The sequence below is a fragment of the Penicillium paradoxum genome (assembly GCF_028828445.1).
Source record: "Penicillium paradoxum strain IBT 22861 chromosome Unknown utg000004l_segment0_segment0, whole genome shotgun sequence".
Lineage (NCBI taxonomy): Eukaryota > Fungi > Ascomycota > Eurotiomycetes > Eurotiales > Aspergillaceae > Penicillium > Penicillium paradoxum.
In genome coordinates, this window is record NW_026643182.1 from 2,943,790 (window position 1) to 2,963,415 (window position 19,626).

The 19,626-nt window shown below is 49.9% G+C and overlaps 7 protein-coding genes across 7 annotated transcripts; 3 read left to right on the forward strand and 4 right to left on the reverse strand.

Annotated features, from left to right (window-relative positions):
* Positions 1-223: 223 nt before the first annotated feature.
* Positions 224-1,366, forward strand: N7457_004812 (EBP2 family rRNA-processing protein; the record flags this gene model as incomplete). The annotated part of the gene is made up of 2 exons (XM_057175857.1): positions 224-1,007; positions 1,077-1,366. The coding sequence occupies 2 exons, from the start codon at positions 224-226 to the stop codon at positions 1,364-1,366; spliced, it is 1,074 nt and encodes a 357-aa protein (XP_057032904.1).
* Positions 1,367-1,733: 367 nt separating this feature from the next.
* N7457_004813 (pseudouridine synthase PUS4) lies at positions 1,734-2,995 on the reverse strand (the record flags this gene model as incomplete). The annotated part of the gene is made up of 2 exons (XM_057175858.1): positions 1,734-2,869; positions 2,923-2,995. 2 exons carry the CDS (start codon positions 2,993-2,995, stop codon positions 1,734-1,736), a joined length of 1,209 nt encoding a protein of 402 aa, XP_057032905.1.
* Positions 2,996-3,402: 407 nt separating this feature from the next.
* Positions 3,403-5,553, reverse strand: N7457_004814 (uncharacterized protein; the record flags this gene model as incomplete). Its single annotated transcript, XM_057175859.1, has 1 exon — positions 3,403-5,553. One exon carries the CDS (start codon positions 5,551-5,553, stop codon positions 3,403-3,405), a length of 2,151 nt encoding a protein of 716 aa, XP_057032906.1.
* Positions 5,554-5,792: 239 nt separating this feature from the next.
* Positions 5,793-6,668, forward strand: N7457_004815 (endonuclease/exonuclease/phosphatase family protein; the record flags this gene model as incomplete). Its single annotated transcript, XM_057175860.1, has 1 exon — positions 5,793-6,668. One exon carries the CDS (start codon positions 5,793-5,795, stop codon positions 6,666-6,668), a length of 876 nt encoding a protein of 291 aa, XP_057032907.1.
* Positions 6,669-7,575: 907 nt separating this feature from the next.
* N7457_004816 (SWI/SNF chromatin-remodeling complex subunit SNF5) lies at positions 7,576-10,043 on the forward strand (the record flags this gene model as incomplete). The annotated part of the gene is made up of 2 exons (XM_057175861.1): positions 7,576-9,567; positions 9,615-10,043. The coding sequence occupies 2 exons, from the start codon at positions 7,576-7,578 to the stop codon at positions 10,041-10,043; spliced, it is 2,421 nt and encodes an 806-aa protein (XP_057032908.1).
* A 1,225-nt stretch (positions 10,044-11,268) lies between these two features.
* Positions 11,269-15,813, reverse strand: N7457_004817 (sister chromatid cohesion factor PDS5; the record flags this gene model as incomplete). Its single annotated transcript, XM_057175862.1, has 2 exons — positions 11,269-15,399; positions 15,478-15,813. 2 exons carry the CDS (start codon positions 15,811-15,813, stop codon positions 11,269-11,271), a joined length of 4,467 nt encoding a protein of 1,488 aa, XP_057032909.1.
* An 855-nt stretch (positions 15,814-16,668) lies between these two features.
* Positions 16,669-18,352, reverse strand: N7457_004818 (MFS transporter; the record flags this gene model as incomplete). Its single annotated transcript, XM_057175863.1, has 2 exons — positions 16,669-17,566; positions 17,649-18,352. Coding segments are annotated over 2 exons (1,602 nt in total), but the record flags the coding sequence as incomplete, so codon positions are not given.
* Between the last annotated feature and the right edge of the window lie 1,274 nt (positions 18,353-19,626).

Here is a 19,626-nt window from a genome sequence, read left to right on the forward strand (position 1 = left end):
GGCTCGATAAGAGAGCGGATCATTTGTATTTCCGAGATGTTGCTTTTTGGGGACTAGTGGGCTCTTATCTTTGGCGCTAACCAGATCAGGACTGGTGCGATTTCAAAAAAATCCCGTGGATTCTCTGATGCGGGTTTGATACCAAGTCGCTTTCATCTTTTCCAATTCCTTTCCACACCACACAAAATACCATTTTCTTTTTGTGTTTCAACAGAAAGTCACAATGGTTAAGCGAAGCAAGCTCCTTTTGGCCCTCGACGCCCACAAGGGTCGGGATTTCGAGGCTGAGAAGCGGAAGAAGTTGGTGAAGACCGCGGAAAAGAGAAAGGCTGCTAAGAAGTCTGTTGCCGCTCCCGAGGACAAGATTGTGGAGGAGAAGGAAGAAGAAGAGAAGGCCGCCAGCTCTGAATCCGAAGAGGAAGAGGAAAAGGCCGACGAGGACGAGGTCATGAAAGATGATGAGGAGGAAGAAGAAGAAGAGGAGGAGGAAGAGGAAGAAGAAGATATCCCACTTTCCGACCTTGAAGAAGACGAGCGCGAAGATGTCATCCCTCACCAGCGCCTGACCATCAACAACTCCGCCGCCATTACCTCCGCCCTCAAGCGCATCTCCTTCATCGGCCCCCAGACCCCATTCTCAGAGCACAACTCGCTAGTCTCGAAAGAGCCTATCGAGATCGAAGATGTCCATGACGATCTGAACCGTGAATTGGCTTTCTACAAGGTCTGCCAGGCCGCCGCTACCCAGGCCCGTGGCATGCTGAAGAAGGAGGGCATTCCCTTCACACGACCAGGCGATTACTTTGCGGAGATGGTGAAGAACGATGAGCACATGGCTTTGATCAAGAAGAAGCTCTACGAGGAGGCTGCTGGCAAGAAGGCTTCTGCTGAGGCGCGCCGCCAGCGCGATCTTAAGAAGTTCGGCAAGCAGGTGCAGAACGCCAAGTTGCAGCAGAGACACAAGGAGAAGCGCGAGATGTTGGATAAGATCAACACCCTCAAGAAGAGTATGTTCCCATTCTGGTTTGATAGTTTCTGTTATAGATTTTACAATTGCTAACTGATTGCCCTCACAGAGCGCAAGGCTGATGGCTCTGCCCCTACCGATGACGCCAATGATATGTTCGACGTTGCCATTGATGAAGCTACTCAGCCTGAGAAGAAGCGCAGCCGTGGCGATGGCCCCGGCGGCTCCAAGCGCCAGAAGAAGGATGCCAAGTTCGGATTCGGAGGCAAGAAGCGCCATGCTAAGAGCGGTGATGCCGCATCCAGCGGTGATCTGAGCAACTTCTCCGCCAAGAAGATGAAGGGTGGCGCAAAGCGACCTGGTAAGAGCAAGAGAGTCCATGCCAAGGGACGCAACTGATCGTTGAACGTGATGGGTTATGTTGTGACATTGCATTTGTACCGTGCATCATGTAATTATTTTTTCTCGCTCGGGTCTGGATAACCAAAAAATGGCAGTTTTGATTTTTTATCTCTATGACTTTCGGATGCGGTGATTTGTAGCTTTCAGTCGAGTCTATCAAAGGCGGCACCAGTTGCCCAGCTCTAAACGGACAGGGAAGGCATTAGTAGATACAGCGGTGCTTCCCCGGCCCCCAAAAGAAGTAATAGAGCTTAGGCCCAAGGCTTTGTCTAGAAGATCTGATCTATTGAAGTTTTGATAGTATTACAGACAAGGAGTATATGTACAAATGCCACAGGTCTATTTTATACAGCCTATTGACTGCTTAAGCCTTAGCAAGGGCGGCCGTCCTCTTCTCCTCCCACTCTGTCAAGAATTTCTCCACTTTGGGACCCCAGACCTCCTCGCCAGCGTCGAGGTCCTTGTACTCCAGAACCTTCTCAGGGTCAAGTTCGTAATCACCCTGGCGACTGCGCACTAGCTCGCACATCAAAGCAGCGCTACCAACAGCCTTGCCCAAGTCATGTGCCAGCGAGCGGACATAGAAGCCAGATGTGACGGTCATCTTGATCTTCACAGCCGGAGGCTGGGGCTTCGGCTCCTCTGTGGACGTAACAGGCGCCTCGGTGGTTGCAGGCTCGGGAGCAACAGGCTCAGGTGCTGCGGGTGCCGCCTCGGTCTCGGAAACCTTTTGCTTCTTAGTAGCCTCCGCACTATCATCGTTCACCTCATCCGCTGGGGGCGGCGACTTGCGCTTGGCAGCAGAAGCTTTCTGGTCTTCGCTGACAATCTCACCCTCGGCTGAGGGGACAGGTGCGGCGGCTTCCTGATCAAGAAGCTTCTCAGCAACAGCCTTCTCGTCCCCAGTCATCTCCGCCTCGGGCCATTTGTGCTCGTGCGTGCCAGGTTCATACCACTCCATCACCTCCAAGTTCAAGACCTCAACGGGTCGGTGCTTAATCTCTACCGGAGGGACCTTGCCCTCACGCGCATACTCGTATAGCTTCTTTCCATTCACTCGCAACGCAGAGAAAATAGGTGGCTGCTGCATGATCTTGCCACGGAACTGTTCCAGCGCCTTCTCAACTGCTTCGCGTGTAACATGCTCGTAGGGCGCACGGCGCACGATCTTTCCAAGGCGGTCGTAGGTATCTGTCTCAGCGCCGAAGGTAACAATGGTTTCGTAGCTCTTGGTACAGGCGAGGAAATCCTGCAGGGACTTTGTGCCCTTGCCAATACCTGTGATGAGGACTCCTGTCGCGAGCGGGTCCAAGGTGCCGCCGTGGCCGATCTTGACTTCTAGGCGTTGGTGGCGACGGCGTTTGCGCTGGAAGCCGCTCTCACGATCGCGGCGGGCGCGCTCCGACTCTAACCATGGCTTGAATGCCTTGGAGGGATTAAAGTGTTTCTGCAGGTTGCGGATCACGTCGGCGGAGGACACGCCTTGCGGCTTGTGGACGGCTATTGGAGAAAGTCAGACGGAGGTTCTTGCGTTGGGTTGGATTTGAACTCACCGAATACGCCTTCGAGGATCTTCTCGCCAGACATTGTTCTGCGGAATAATCCTAGAGGTGGACGGGGTGGCATTGGGAGAGGTGAATGGTTGCTCTCCAGAAAAAAAGTGGTTTTGGTGAAGACCTTCCCGCCTTGGCACGTTCTACTACGTTGTATAACTATGGATGTCTCGACTACATCTACACTTCCACTGGGATCGTATTGATGTGTGTGTATATATGAAACACTCATACGATTTTGAAGACTACAGATGCATGGACATCCTTCGGTCTAGCTATTTCCTATATCTTTGTTTTTGGGAATCTCCGAGGTCTATAGAGTACTCTAGTATGATTGTATGTAGCAACACTTTTCTACTTTGTTAAGCGAATTGTTGCCTCTCTGCTACGTTTACTTTTTTATATCATATTTCTTTCTCTCGATTTATTTAGGTCTTTAGTCTATAGAAACACTGCTTAGTCTAGACCAAAAGGCCGCAATTACCACCCTTTCCATCCCCGACTGGTTGCTTTCTGCCACGGATCAAGAAATATATATCTGTGCCTGTGCGCCCAAGTATACATCCCATCCTCCACAATAAATTGACTGGGATCATTCGTATCATATGATGGACTCTCTTGGGTCATGGGGCAATCTTCAATGACCGTAAATGTCGGGGACTCCGTGGTGGATGAGCGACCAAATTTAATCATAGTCAAAGCATGTTGGCCTTCTCGCCAATCTTTGTCTGAGCAGATGAACAGCACCTGGTCTGCATTATGATATTTCCCGACCATTCCAGGAATATTACTGGCTCTTCCAGGGAGTGGATAGACTTGATCACGATCAGCCTGTTTGAACATCTGCACTTGGGCCTGATAAGTCCCCCGGCTGGCTTTTTCTTCCTGGTAATGCTGAACACAGTCCCTGTGGGTAGCTGATGGGATAAAGTACATATCAAAACGCACGTCAAAGCGATCTTCGTTACAGGCCTGGATTTCCCGAAAGAAACCCACGAGATCGGTGTTCTCCGCCGACACGGTTGAATGGGTGAAGTATATGGCAAAGGAGAATAGTGGTGGAAGTGGGAAAGCCTCAAGATTCCCGAACACCATATGTGCTGTTGCACCACGATGGTCGGTGAAGGAGACATTGTGAAACTTCCATGTTCCACTCATATAAGGGCCGTACTCGTCTTCACTATCCGAGTAATCGGCTTCGTCTTCCTCGTGGGCATTGGCTTCCTGCACGCCTTGCACATAGATAGATTTCTCCCATAGCTCCTCTCGTTTGTTACCCCTTGACAATCGATCACTTTGTTCTATCCGAAAAATAATGCCATTGTCGATGCAAAGCATTTCCAATTTCCGATACGGCTCCTTCATATCTCCATTGCTATGGGCGATGGAGTCTACCTTCTCCAGCGTAATTGATTTGAGCTTTGGGAATCCCCCACCTAATAACTCTTGCAGCTGATCCGGTATATCAGGGACCGTGAGGTACCCCTGTTCGCCATATAGCGTGAGTCTTTGTAATGTTTCAGGTAGAGTTTCTCGCAAGCGAAAGGATGCTAGCGGCGACCCGATACCTCCACCTAGGAGCATGTCGATATGGATTCGCAGATCCTCGAGACTGGTGAAGTCACAAAGAAGACCGAAGTGTCCCATTCTGAACATCAGATCAGCTCGATAGATATCGATAGCCTGAAGAGTATTCTTATGCTTTCGTAGACAGTCCCACATGTAGGAGTTTGATAGTTCTGAGAGATCACAATCCCCCGGGTTGTAGATCGAGAAGCTCTTAAGCTTCCTCGTTCGAGAGATCAAGGCTTGAAAATTTGAAACGGTGAAGATCCCTTTTGGACCGTAGCCAACCAAGTAGAGGTTTTCTACCCCAGGTTCAGCATTATATTGACCAAGGCTCTCGGCTGCCTTGAGCGGATCAAGATTATAGAGCAACAAGGTCCGGATACTTGGAAGGTAGAAGACTGGCCATAGATAGTCGAGTTTGAAGCAAGGAAGCAAAATGTTGGTATCATCTATGGATGATTCATAGCCCGAGCCCCCATCGGTTTCAACATATCTAAGGCGTTCGGCGAACAAGTACAGCTCCTTCAACTCACGCAGAGGACTAGATGCATCGCCTAGGAGTATTCTTTTCAAAATAACATCCAGAATAGGATCGAGCCGTGGAACACAAGCATAGAGGGTAGCGAGCCTTGGAACTGACGCTAGGAGCATTGTCATCAAAGGCCGTCGATCTTGCTGCGAGAGACTTTGGAAAATGCTATCCTCAAGCTCACCCAATCCTATATCATGGATTGCTAACCGAATCCATTCTGTTTCACTGAGTGATAGCCTAATTGGACTCTGCGCGGAGGGATGAACCCCCCAGTTGCCCACATTTAGCGTTCGTATGAGTGCCGCAATGCGCGCACTGTGGCGTACTGTGCGTAAGAATTTCAACAATGTCATGAATGACTGCCTAGCACCATTGTATGTCCACTCGTCATATATAGAACCTATCAAGGCTGCATGCCATCTATGGTTCAGAAGTGCTAGACTGCAGAGATGTTGAATATTCGACTTGTGTAGAGCGACATCCAGAATAGTACAGAAGAGTTCAGCGGGCAACCCTGCTGGGTCAGGCATTGTGATTGAGATGTGGAAGTTGGCTTTAGAGAGGGGAAACGTTGGAAGACGAATATCAAGACTGATCACTCATGAATGGGAGCAGTTCCTGGGTTGAAACAGATGATAGTCCTGTTCTGCCTCAGGCAGAATAGTAGGTCTAGGCACTGCAAGGTTCCCCTCACTCTCATGACATAGAGCTACATAACGTACCTACATATTGATTGTAGCCTTGTTTTCTAGTTCTGCTATATTCCAAAATGAAGTCCTCGATTTTGCCTATCCGAGTCTTGACGCACAACATCCGATATGCAACTTCAGCCCCATTCGAAGGCGAACGGCCCTGGGCCGAACGCAAGCAGTTACTGTCGAATGAGTTTGAATATGAAACTCGTCATTGTGGAGAATCCTTCATCTGTTTACAGGAGGTTCTTCACAACCAGATCGGTGATATTCTGGCTGGACTGAATCAGAACGCAGAGTCCGGGGCACCGGAATGGAAGTATATCGGCGTTGGTAGAGACGATGGCAACGAGGCTGGGGAGTACTCCCCTATCTTCTACCGACCATCAATCTGGGAGCTGCTACACTGGGAGACAGTGTGGCTCTCCGAGACACCCGACAAGCCATCCAAGAGTTGGGACGCAGCTTCCATCCGCATTGTCACCATTGGTGTCTTCACCCACAGAGCCAGCGAGAACACAGTCCTTGCCATGAACACCCATCTCGACAATCAGGGATCTCGCTCTCGTCTCGAAGCTGCCCGTATCATTGCAGGGAAAATTTCAGAATACAGCCAGAACAAATTCGGGGAGCTAATCTCGGGCACTTTCTTGGCCGGCGATTTTAACAGCGAAGAGAACCAGGAAGCTTACCAAGAGCTGACGAAGAGCTTGCTTGATGCATATAAGGAAGTTAAAAGCTCAAGGCGTTATGGCAACTACATCACTTGGACCGGATTTGGGAACGAAACCGAGCCAGCCTCACGTATTGACTATCTTTTGGTGAGACCTGTCGGGGCTCAAGGCCAGAGATTGAAAGTCATTGGGTATGCAGCGCTGGGCAATCGATTTGACGATGGCGTTTTGTGCTCGGATCACCGTGCTGTGATTGTGGATTTGATATTGTCCAGGTGATCCATTGGTGTGCGTATGGGAATCGTGTCATATGTCATTGTATACTCTTCCACTTACCCTTTCGGGGCTGGGCCTCGACTGAACATTACTAACACACACGTGGGTCACATGACCGTAAGTAAAATTGGTAAACGAGGGTTATAGGTTGGCCTGGAGCCCGTAAATGAGGATTGGGTATAACCTCAGAATATCTTAAAATAGTCCTATAGTGTAGTTTACAACCCCTCCATGGTTGTTGAGAATAGAGGCGCGAATGGTGCGCTCCCTTCTGAACTTGACGGGTGCGGACACTTGTAACGGGTACTCTCCCTCTTTCTCCTTTGCCTCTTTCACCATCACCCCAGCTTTAAAAGGACCACAACTGCCACAGCTCCACCAGCCAAGAATCTTCCGGGGAAGGAGCCACGTCGATTGGGATCATCGCATTTGATTGACGAAGGTCAGCTGACTTGGCCCATCCGTTCCGGAACGGATTCTGCGCTGGAACAGCCGACTGGCCCATTCAAGAAACACCGGCGAGCTCTCCCCTTTCGGCCCTGGTATGTTCGATTCCTTCCCATTCGATTTCCCTGTCTATAATTTCTATATGATATCCCTATTCAATTCACTTGCACACCCTTAGCTGGTGACTTGTGACGTGTTCGGGACATGCGCCCGTTGCGACACGTTCATCCATCAAGCTCGCCCCCCAACAACATTGGATACACAGTCGCGACAGTTATGGATCGCGTAATCTGCTATCTGAAAGTACCTGCTAATCGTATCATGATCGTATCAGCAGGTACCATCCCATAATGCTACGGTAATCAACCCGAACCTATCCCTGTCGCGTTAAGAGTCACTCCGAACTTCCAATATCACACGAGTGGCGCCAAACGTTCGTTTCGCATATACTACATCATCGACAATGCCATCCCCTGAAGTGACGGGTGGCTCGCTGCCCTCAGAGCAACCATTTGGAGACCCTCCGTTGGCTGCCCAGAACAGCTCTGGCGCGTCAGACACGGGGGAGCAAGGTGCAGACAGCATCGATTTGGGGACAAATCAATCAACGAATGGCCACACATCAGACACAATTGCAGAGGGAAAGCAGAGCGCAAAAGCTATGCTTGCTGCTTCCGGGGTATCGGCCTCATCAGAACACGGCAGTGAGGTTTCCAACGGTACACCTCGCTCAAATGGCACGAACGGTTCCGCAAGAAAGCGCTCTCACGATGGATCCACCGTGCAACCTACCGAGGTCAGCGGTGCCATTGCCGTACGCGCTCGCGAAACACCACTAGATAAGGTTCTTTTGTCGCAGTACGTTGATCGCGAATTTCAATACTCGGCCGCGGCTGCCTGGCACAATCCGAGCCAAGAATTACAAAAGAACAAGCGAGCGGAACGTGATTACTATCTAGCAGTACGACGCGAAAATCAGCTAAACCCAGCTGCATTGTATGGAGTGGGCTATGAAGGGTTCGGAAATCCTCGTACCGACCTTCGCAACCAACACCCTCAACTTCTCTACCCAACTCATCGACGCCGACCAGGTAACCGAAAGACACGAGAATTGCGCGTTTCACGACGTGACGCAAAAATGCAGAGCGAACAGATGGAGGATCTGGTCCCCATTCGCTTGGACATTGATTGGGAAAAGGTCAAGATTCGCGATACTTTCACATGGAACCTCCATGATCGTGTTGTTTCTCCAGATCTCTTCGCGGAGAAGCTAGTTGAAGACCTGGGTCTTGCTCTAGAGAGCTCGGTCCCTTTGACACGCATGATCTCCCAGAGCATCCAAGAGCAGGTGATTGACTATTACCCGCATCTCAACATACACGAAGACGCTCTTGACCCCCAGTTACCCTATACCGCGTACAAAAATGACGAAATGCGCATTTCGGTCAAACTCAACATCACCATTGGTCAACACACCCTCATTGACCAGTTCGAGTGGGATATTAACGACCCCAACAATTCTCCTGAGGAGTTTGCCTTATGTATGACAGACGATTTGTCTCTCTCCGGCGAATTTACTACTGCCATCGCCCACTCAATTCGCGAGCAGTCTCAACTTTTCACCAAATCCTTGTACATTGTGGCGCATCCATTCGACGGTCGTCCAATCGAGGATCCAGACCTTCACGCCTCATTCCTTCCCACCCCTGTGGCTTCCGCCTTCCGACCATATCAATCCGCCAAGGAGCATACGCCTTATCTTTACGAACTCAACGAGGCTGATCTTGAACGTACCGAAATCTCAATATCGCGTGAGCAACGTCGCCAGAAACGATCAATCAACCGTCGTGGTGGCCCCGCTTTACCAGATCTCAAGGACCGCCAACGTACTATCCGTACCATGATTGTTTCATCTGTGATACCTAATTCCGTGGGCTCCATGGAGGAGAGCAATGTGATCAAGCGTACCGGTTCCAGTCGCCGTCGTGGAATGACTGGAAACCGGGGAGATGATGATTCTGACGAGTTTGACAGCGATGACTCCTCTGTTGGCTCTCCTGCAATTGGACCCAACCTCGCACAGGGTACTGCTCGTACAAGAGGCATGAGAGGCGCAGCATCCGCAGCTCATGCAGCCCTTCGGGCCAGTCTGGGACAATCTGCGACTCCTGAACCAGTATATCACGAGCCCCGCGTTTCTGCCCGAAGACAACAATACCGAGAGGAGAGTGTAGATGACTCGGATAAGTTGATAGTGAGACTGAAGATTCCGCGTGACAAGCTGGTCGAATTGAGAAACGGCAGGCGTGTCGTCTCCGCCCAATCCACCGCAGCACAGGCATCCCGCACGATGGCACCTCCGTCCGATAAGCAATCCCGGATTCATCCACCAGCGCGTCCCCAACAAACCGGTGCTGTTGATGCACCGAATCCCCCGCAACCTGGTGTCCCTGGAGTGAGTAGATTTTGACCCCGTTCCTGGCCTTTGGCTGACCCCCGCAGCCCCCACCACCCAATTGGCTTGCAGCTGGTCTCGGCAAGCTCAAACAATCTCACCCCAATGATTCCTTCGAAGGTGTGATGCGTTATTCTGCCGTTGATACAGAAACCCTGGCTCCCGTTGCCAATCCCAACAATCTCCAAGCCGGCCAAAACATCAAATATCAATATCTCCCCCGTATCCGTTGCCATGATTGCCCCGGAAAGCTGTATACCCCCGGTCCAGGCATGACGGTTGACAACTTCGAAGTCCATCTCCGCAACCGACAACACAAAGAACGGGTCGAAGAACGGCTCACGAAAACCGGTGGCGATGGAAGCGCAAGTGCCAGCCCAGCCCCTGGAGCTGGTACTCCGGCACGCGCAAGCCCAGCCCTCGGGGCTACTTCAACACACGCCTCTCCCTCTCCTGCCACTGGACCTCAGCCATAGTCAATTTCTTTTATGAAGTGATGACAACGGCGTCTTGTGTGATTACTCCCACCTCTCTTCCAGATCGCTTATGTTCCTTTCTGTGACATAATTGATCATTTCTATCTACCTGTTTCTCAATATCACCAAGATCTCTCTCACACATTCTATTCATACCGGTGTTGTATAGGGTTTGGTTTCTCAGTGCCGGGGCGAAGCGATGCGCCTTTCTTATCTCTATTGGCGCTCGATGTTTCTGCATCGAGGTGTTTATGTTTTTGTTTGCTTCACTGGATCATGTGTATTAGCAGTTTGAGAGACGGAAGAACTTTAGTAAATATGAGTTATTTTTTCCCCCTATGGAATGGCCTCATGGCATTCATTGCCCATGATTCTATCTGAGCTATCTGTAGCATCATCTTCACAACAACGAGTCCAATCCCATAATCATTGCTATTGGATGTTTGAAGAACTATAGACTCCTCATGCCTTACCTTCAAAAGGAGAGTAATACGTGCAGCAAATCAGACTGAACTTGGTTTGTATGCGTAAACAATATTTGACCTCAGACTGTGTTTCAAGAAGACAAAGTATTGCAAATAGCAAGTGTATAAACTTGCCTATCAATTGGGAACAGTGGGACTGTCCTCGAAGAAATCAGCTACAAGCTAGTATACCGTCATTTACACCATTGGATCCATTAGACTCAACTATAGACAACTACATTGAGAAGAATCTACACTCAAAACCACCGCAAACCAAGGAATATACAAAGCAAGAGGATAATATGAAAGACAAAGCTCAGTTCATTTACAGATAAGGAAAAAAAAAGCAAATATCTGACGGCAAATACGCAAAGAGACATTCATAAAAAGAAACCAGGAGGACCGATGTAAACTTGTAAAGAAAAGAAGTAGGGGGGGTATACATCTCAAACCATCATAGACTGCAAAACAGAACACATGGCGGAGATATGGAGAGGAACGGGGACGAAGATTTGGAGAAAAAAAAATAAACATGGGAATCAAGATATGAATATGGGATATGAATATGAATATCGAGAATCCAGTACTTGCACATATTTGGACCTGAGAGCAAGATGGATTGAGACATTGCGTCCCGGACGTAGAGATTTCATAAATAAGTTTGGCCAGTGGATGATGTGACTCTGGAAAATTTGAGACATGGACCACCTATGAACACACGTAGGGCAGGGATTGGTTTTGTGTTTTCATACAGAGCAAGCTTATCCGCGACGGGAGGAGCGTCGCGAAGGTAAGCTGGTTGGCTTTTTTGCCTCGGGTTTCTTTGCCTCGCTCTTCGTAGCAGCGGCCTTTGCGCCTCGTTTCTTTGGAGGTGGTGTGGGTTCCTTTTCGCTGATCTCGGGCTCTTCCTCGGCCTGCTCTTGCTCATCTTCTTCCTGTACTTCGTTCTCACTTTCTTCCTCTGCGTCATCCTCGGCGGTATCTTCGGCGTTTTCATCAGGTTTGTCCCATTCTGCCATCTCCATGTCGGCATCATCACTATCATTGTCGATATAGCTGACTTCTTGCTTTGCAACACCTCTGCCGCTGCGTCTACGAGAAGCAGCAGGTGTGGCATTTTTGGCACCTCCATCGGAAGACCATCCATCATCGTTCCTCGATTTCCGCTTCGGCTTGCTAGCACCAACCGATGATGTGGATTTGCGTGCAGGACGAGAGGACTTCTCCTTGCGCGGCTTTTTGGATGCAGGGGACTTGCCGTTGGTATCGACAGATTCTGGCTTTCGCTTTTTAATTGACCCGCCCTGCGCACCGTGTCCAGAGTTATTTTTAGGCTTCATTGCATTTCGGACGACTCGGTCTAGCAAATCATCCAACTCATCTGGGAGGAAGTTCTTGTCGGCGACGTCCTGAGCTTGGCGGTGGCTACCCATCGAGGCGAACAGGGAACCGGGGACGCCCATCTTTCCAGGATAGGTTTGCAAGATGTTGGTTGCACCGGCGGCACCACCGAATTTGTGTTGTTGGGAGTAGATATCTGCGAAACGGCGAATGGTCGCTTGAGCCAGATCAGATAGGGTGTGGAGGCGAGTAGAGATCTCGTCGGATCTGGTGATGCCATCGCGGAACTGCTTGACGCGTTGTCCGACGTGGAAGATCAATGACATGTTATGTTCATTGGCAACTGCGGAAAGGTAGAAGAGGATATATTGAGAGAAGTCGGTTAAATCACCCAGTTTTGTTGCTTCATCCAAATCCTCAGATGGGTAATCGGGGTGATAGGCAAGCAAAGACAAGAGACGAGAGAAGATCAATTCCATGACCATAGTCTGTTCTGTCCGTTTGCCACTGGCTTGTGCCTGTTGAGCGAAGTATGCCGCTCGGGATCGTAGCCATGTGAGGGTGCTCTCTTTCAGACTATGAACAGGCTCAAAAGCAAGCAAACAGGGTACAATGTACCATCGGTGGCTAAGGTGTGACTTTTGCACAAGCTTCTTCTTCAGATGATTGACAAATCCACTTCGCACCTGCAAGATTGGATCCTGGGCAACTAAAGCAACAGTGTTGAAATCGGCTGGCGTCAGCAAACCGTCACAGACAGTGCTGGAGGCGCAGAGTTTGAGCAATGACTTGGCAGCGAGGAGGCGCAGACGCGATTTTTGGCCTGCAGGGGTATCTTTCTTCTTAGAGATCTCGCCTTCACCGACCACTAATTTGTTCAGCGTTTCGTAGACAGGCTTTGCATGTGCACGGAAATCCGCTTCATCATCTGCTCCATCCTTAGCTCGAAGGCGGTTGACAATAATCTTCAATGCCCATTCTTTAGCCTTTGTCTCATCGTCCACCGTTTCTGACCAGGTATATTCAGAATCTGGCTCGGGGTTTCGATTGGTAAGAAGGATCTGGTTGATGGCAATCGAAATAATAGCATCGCTCTCTTCGTCTGCTTCTCTTGGCGCAAGAAGATTGAGCTGAGACAAAGTAGCCAAACGAGTGAGGAAGTGATCAGATCCGTATGTCCAATTTTTGACACACTTCTGCACCAGGTCTGTTGCATACATCTCTTTTCGTTCAGCAGTAGCCATGAGAATCGAGACAGCGTGCTTTGCGGCATGCGGCGATGAACTATAGAGAGCGTAGTTCGCCAGAGCCTGGAAGAACTTGCGCTCTTTGGGGAGTTTAGCAGGAAGCTTTTTAGCGAAGCCAGCACAAGCCTTCAGGATATCATCAGTGGCGGCATCTTCCGTTGAAGAAGCGCTAGGGGCTTGGGCCTCGAGGTCTTTGCACATCTCTTGGACCTGTGCCTCAAGGACTTCGGGATTCTGAGAAGATATTTGCTTCAACATCTCCTGAGCAGCATTGGCCAATCCGTTCTCATCTGTCCGAGAAAGGCTCATAATCGCGGGGATGTGGCTCCTGTTGAAGATCAAAGACCCGCAGCGATATATAAGAGGAGTCAGAGTTTCCAGTAGAGGAGAGTTGTTTGCAGTCTGAACACGCCGTTGAAGTTCTCTCGTAGCCTTGACCACAGTGCGATAATCACTCACAGCAGCCATGGAGAAACGCACTAACTGATAGCTTCGTCGATCATGCACCTTGGCAAACTTCCACAGATCTGCTGATGCGCGCGAAGCATCTGGGAATGTTTTGGATAAAGATTCAATAATCTTGGACAGTTTAGTCTTAACTTGTTCTTCGTCTTTGTCGACAACGCCGCCATTGTACTTCTCACAGGCCTCTAGATAGAGCGTTACAGCCGACCTCATCGACAATTGACGGGCCAGCATAACAAAGAAAACTCGTCTCGCCTTTTCATCCAACCCTCGGAGTAGGGTGAGAATTCGACGAACACGGATCTTGTCAACATCTGTCTCTTGCTCGGGTTCTGATGGGTGGCTCTCCTTTTGTTTCTGTGATTGGTTCGAGGCACCTCGAGTAAGTTTCGATTTGATGGGGGGATAAGAAAGTGGTAGAAGGATTTCAAACAAAACCCGGTCAATCAAAACGTGGATTTCTTGATCATTAGTATAGAATGCATCAAAGATCTTAGATGGTGCATCCTTGAGAAGGGATACAACAGGCTCGGTATTTTGCTCGATGTCACCAGCAGCTACTGCCCACATGCGAGCCAAAATCTTCATGGCATGTTCACGAACATGTGGCTTGCGATCCTTCACTCGCTCGGCAAGAATTGCAAGAACTGAATCGGATGAGGAGCAACCACCATCCACACTCAGCTTGTGAACAATTTGAGATAGCCCAAATTGCCCGACGGTATCCACCGCAGCCACACGAACCTTCTCATCAACATCGCGGAGCATCGAAGCAAGGTTTCTGACAAGACTGCGTTCTTCACTTTCGTGAAGTCCTGAGCCTCCGGCTGAAGTGAGAAGAATTCGGCCAACAACAGTGACCCAAGCAGCACGAACTGATGGTGTTTTATCGAGACGACGACTGAGGAAGGCTTCATAGGCCGAGTTATGAACCTGCGAGAAGGGCTTGGGGGACACGGGAGTCAATAGAATGTTGGGCTGGGGAATTGTCTTGTCGTAATCAACTAGAGACACCGGCGGGTAGGTCGTCGGGTCCATGGGAGGAGGTGGTGGGGGACCAGCAACACCAATTCCGGCTGCGAGGTCTCCAATGGTCTGTGTAGCTAATAAACGCAAGGCCACTGATTCTGCGGACAACTCTGCTTCAATCTGCGGAATGACATTTTGCAGGACCTCTGGGCAAGCACGCCAAAGCTCACGGATGAGACGGTGCGCCTTGCTCAGTTCTTTGATATCCTCACCCTCCTCATCGGATTCTTCGAGATTGGGTTTCCGGCTATGTTTGGAGCCATTTGTGTGACCGGCCGGCACGGAGGCATCGATGATGACGTTGTTAAAGTACTGGCTGATGTGGCTGGTCATTCGTTCCGGGCAGGCCTGGCAGATAGCCTTGGCCATGTTATAAGCGGCGGGGTAGTCTTTCAAGAGAAGAGTGTCCTGCTTAGCATCGAGTGGCGCGTCTGGCCGCTTACCCTTTTTGTTGGAGTTGTCCATCACTCGCGGATCGACTCGGAGGAACTGAGCGACGATAACGTCCACCACCTCGGGGGACAGAACCAGCGACTCATCGATCACGGTGACAAGAACTCGAGTCATATCAAACTCGACATTCTTAGCCACCTCCTCACCGGTGGAAGCCTTCGAAGATCCCGAAACGATATCGAAGCAGCCCGTGAACAACGGAACAATGAGCGAGTCCGGGTGATCAAGGTCAACCATCAGAACCACACTCTTGACTTCAGCGAGCGATCCCAGAACGTAAATATGCTGCGCATTGTAGGCGTTGGATGGATCGGCCAGCGCGGGGATAATCGAGGACACGATACATGTGAAGATATCCTAATACCGCCTCAGTCAGCTTCTTTCTACGATCGCCTAAATCAGACACATAATTCATGTATCTTCAATTGCCCGCACCTTAAGCTGATTGCGCGTGAAAGGCGCGTCAGGTGCGCATAGTCGCAATACATCGACGATGCAGCACGTGGCCCAGGCTCTGACACCCTTATCCTTATGGGCGAGCAAGTTGCCACTAGCGAGTTCCTGAGACACCTTCCGTAGCGATTCCTTATCAATTTCCTCCTGGTCGAGTTTGCGGAGCTCCTGCGCCAGCGTCTGGAGACGTTCGAGGAGATCCGCAATGGGGATGGCAGATCGCCCCACGCGCCATGAAAGCGGCTGATTGAAGGACAGGCTTCGAAGCCCCGAGTCTTCCTCGACCTCGGGAGGACCTGGGCGAGAGCGCGAAGGCATCGTGGATGGTCGCAGTTCTCACATGGACTGGGGAGGTGGAGAGTTTCAACGCGGGAGTTTAGGTGGAGGTTGACCGCCCAGGACGCGTCGCACGGGACCGCGTCCTGCCCTACAAAGTTGGTGCAACAGATGTCATACGGTCCAGTTGACAAGGCTAGTTTGTTCTGGAAGACAGTATATTCACATTATATGTGATCCTGTATAACCTATCTTGCTTCAGTTTCACTTTCATACGGATGATTACTACTATCTGGGGTCGAGGCTTACACCGGTTGGTCCTAGCTTAGAAGCCTTCTTTCAAGGCAAGATACTCCCCTTGATTGTGCGTCTTTAGTGCCAGGATGCCCTGAACAAAACAATGCGGGGTTATTTCATAAATACGTCACTGCCAACAATCTATATCCATGGTTACATGTAGGTACATCGGACAATCCTCTTGAGATGGTGCAACTTGATCAAAACAATGGCGAAGACAACTCCTGAGATTCCATAGTAGAAATATCAGAACTCGTGTCCACTCTCTGACTAGTCTAGTGCACAGATATAGCAGCCTATGATATCAATCGGGGCTTGAAAAGCACGTGGCCTCCCTATTCCTATGTAGCCCTGGAGGCAATCCAGGATCCACCGATTCCCTACGATATACGATACGTTTTCGCAGGCTGGCCAATTTTGCAGAACAAAAATATTTGATAAAGATAATTCCTTATGGAATAAAAGAGTGTTCACCGTTATTCAAGAAGATCCTTCCCGACTCCATAGCTGACCACGATAAAAATGCACGAAAAAATGCAGAACTCCTATGTGATCAAATACCCATGCTTCTGGGATTGAGAAAGAAGTAAATCGAAGTGCCTAAAACTTAGGGCTGAACTTGCTCATAGCGCGGATCCTAGCACCAAAGATGAAGAACAAGAACGGAATGGGAACCATAGCCACACTTACAAAGCCCAGCACACTAGTTGCCCAGCTAACACCGAGATTCCGGTACATATGCGTGGCAAAAAGAGGGAATGCACCACCGATTATAGAGCGGATAAGAGTGTTCGCCGCGATGGCGGAGTTGGCGAACATCATGTAAACATCGATGATATAGTTCAGACCCTGCATGAAGATAACCAGGATACCCAGACCGATAGGTACACCAGAAATGACCTGCGGCACCCATGAGATGTGTGGGTTTGAAGTCCAGCCGAACCAGAACAGACCCATTGGCAGCAGCACCGATGCGACCATCATTGGCACAAGACGCTCTTCCGGCACAACTTTGCCGTGTTTTGCAAGTTTGCGTGCAAACCGGGTCTTTGTGGTGTAGATGACGAGGCAGACACCGATAATGACGCCGATGAGAAGGCCGATGAATGGGAGGGCAGCTATGCCTTCGTGAGTCCAGCCCCGGACTTCACCGAAGGAGATTGGGTAGGCCTCGAAGAAGAGATAGAGGATTCCGTAGATCAAGGCGATGTACAAAGTGATGGCGAGCAGAATTGGCTCTTGAACGAGCATCTGCAGGGGTCGGAATATGTACTTGGTAACGATGTCAGACATCGAGGGCTTGTGTTTATCCAAGAAGGAATACAAGGCCTGGTTGTTCGTCTCGACGCGAAGACGGGCAGCTCGCTTTTGTAGAATGGCTGGGGCGTAGGTCTCGGGAATAACGAAGAGGGCGATCAAACCAATGGTACCGGATGCAATCAAGGTAATCCATGCAGTCCAGCGCCAACCAAGGTATGAATCTGTGATGAATCCACCACTGAAGACAAGAAGTTTAGTTTTGGGAATGTCCTTCGAGAGTGGTCTTTTACACCAGGTTCCGAAAAGACATGACTACTCACACAATTGGACCGAGAACAGGTCCCAGGAAAGTAGCTGAGCTGAATATAGCAATAGCCACTGCGCGATCCACAGGATCCCAGATATCAGCCATAGCACCGCCGACGACAGCCAAAGACGAGCAGCCAAAGAGACCAACGAAAAAACGGCAGACCAGGATGGTTTCAACGTTCTGCGCAACTGCCACGGGAATCTGGAAGATGGCGAAGATGAGATAACCCGAGAACAGCGGAATACGACGGCCGTATAGTTCACTTAGAGGCGCCCAGAACAGAGGACCTAGCGCGAAACCAAACACAACCAGACTAGTACCGAGAATCATGACCTCAGTAGACACATTGAATTTTTCCGCGGTCACCTTGGTCGCAGCCGAAAAGACACTGGACGCAAAGGCGATCCATGCGGTCATAGAAGACATCGTCAACGTGATGATCCATTTGCGCAGATTGGTGAAGTTCTGAGGGTTCGCGGGGTCTGCTGGGCCGTCGAAGTCAACAAGATTGGGATCTTTGGACTCGGGCATTTTTGCAGGTTCATTAGCAGGTTCAACGTCCGTTTCGCTTTCCTTATCCCGAATCATCTCAGTGCTCAGTTCGATAGGATCACGTTGATCCATACTGAGGCAGGGGGTTATGGTGTTTGAGTCAAATAGATGGATGCTCATGATTGTTTTGAGGATCTGAAGAAAGTACGTGTGCAACGGAAACTGCGTTGAGATAGAACGTCAACAATGGGGGGAAGGGAGGTTAGGGCACGCAATATAACCATATCCTTTCTTTTAGTATTTAATTTTTGCACTCTCGTCGCAGACCCTTCCAGAGTGTCCAAAGGATTGTCACAAAGCTCATGATGATCCATTAGACAACCTATCTCATTCGCTGGCGTCCAGGATCGGTCTCGGCCAATCCTATACTATAACCGAGATAGGTATCCCCTAACCCCGAGACGTGTTTCCATTCCCAATTCAGATCACTCAGTCTATATAGTCTTCTAAGATTCGTTGTACAGATGCTACGCCTCATGCCAGCGAGACCATGGCGTCATACTGAGATCTTTAGTTGTACGTCTCGAAGAATACCCTGTAGTCGTCTTGATATCGACGGGGCGTGGCCGTGAAGATGCATCCATACAAATCAAGCATTGGACAAGAGCACGGGCTCTATGGCTTGTAGCCATGGACCAGTCAAATCGCGAAATGATCGATAGTTCCCACTTCTGCGCTTTCGGGCCCGATCCAAAGTGGAGATCTCGGCTGATGGTCTGGCGGAAGTCCCGTTGGTATCAGGGCATGCGTACGGAGTACTCCGTACTCTGTACTCCGTAGTGCGTACAGATATCCGAGGGTGTTGCCAATAAGGGAAACCAACAGTCGAGATGAAGTCACCAAATTGGACAACCGTGTTACACCACAACGCTAATTGCCGGTGAACCGTTAGACGCCAGGGTAAAGTCCCCGATTCACCAAAACCACGGTCCCAACTTCACGTGCGAATGATAGGCTCTCAAATCACTATGCTTCGGCATTCGGCACTCAGGGTTTCTCAATGATCACCGTTTCCGAACATCGTGCGAAGCGCGTCACCAGTGGTGCTGAGGCAAAGGACTGGAGGGAGGAGGGACTCAGGGAGTGCTACCGAAGTAAATATGGGGGAATGCACGTGACTTGACCCTATTGCAGTTCCTGGCTTGCGCATCTCAAACCTGTGGACCTCGAAAAGAAAAGAATGGTTGCTAGAGAAACGATGCGTTAATTTCGCGATAAAAAGAGGGCAAAAAAGCTAACTTGTATTGCTCATTGATGCACTTGCGGCAGCAACAGGCTCTCGAAAAGACAATGTCAAAGCGTGCCTTTAACGCGGGATCTCGCCAATGTGATCGCCTGTCGCCTGTTGCGCTGGGAACTAACCGAGGGCGCAGTCTATCTTAGTAAGGGACCCCCGCTAGAATTGACTACGGCAAACTCTTCATTCCGATATTGCT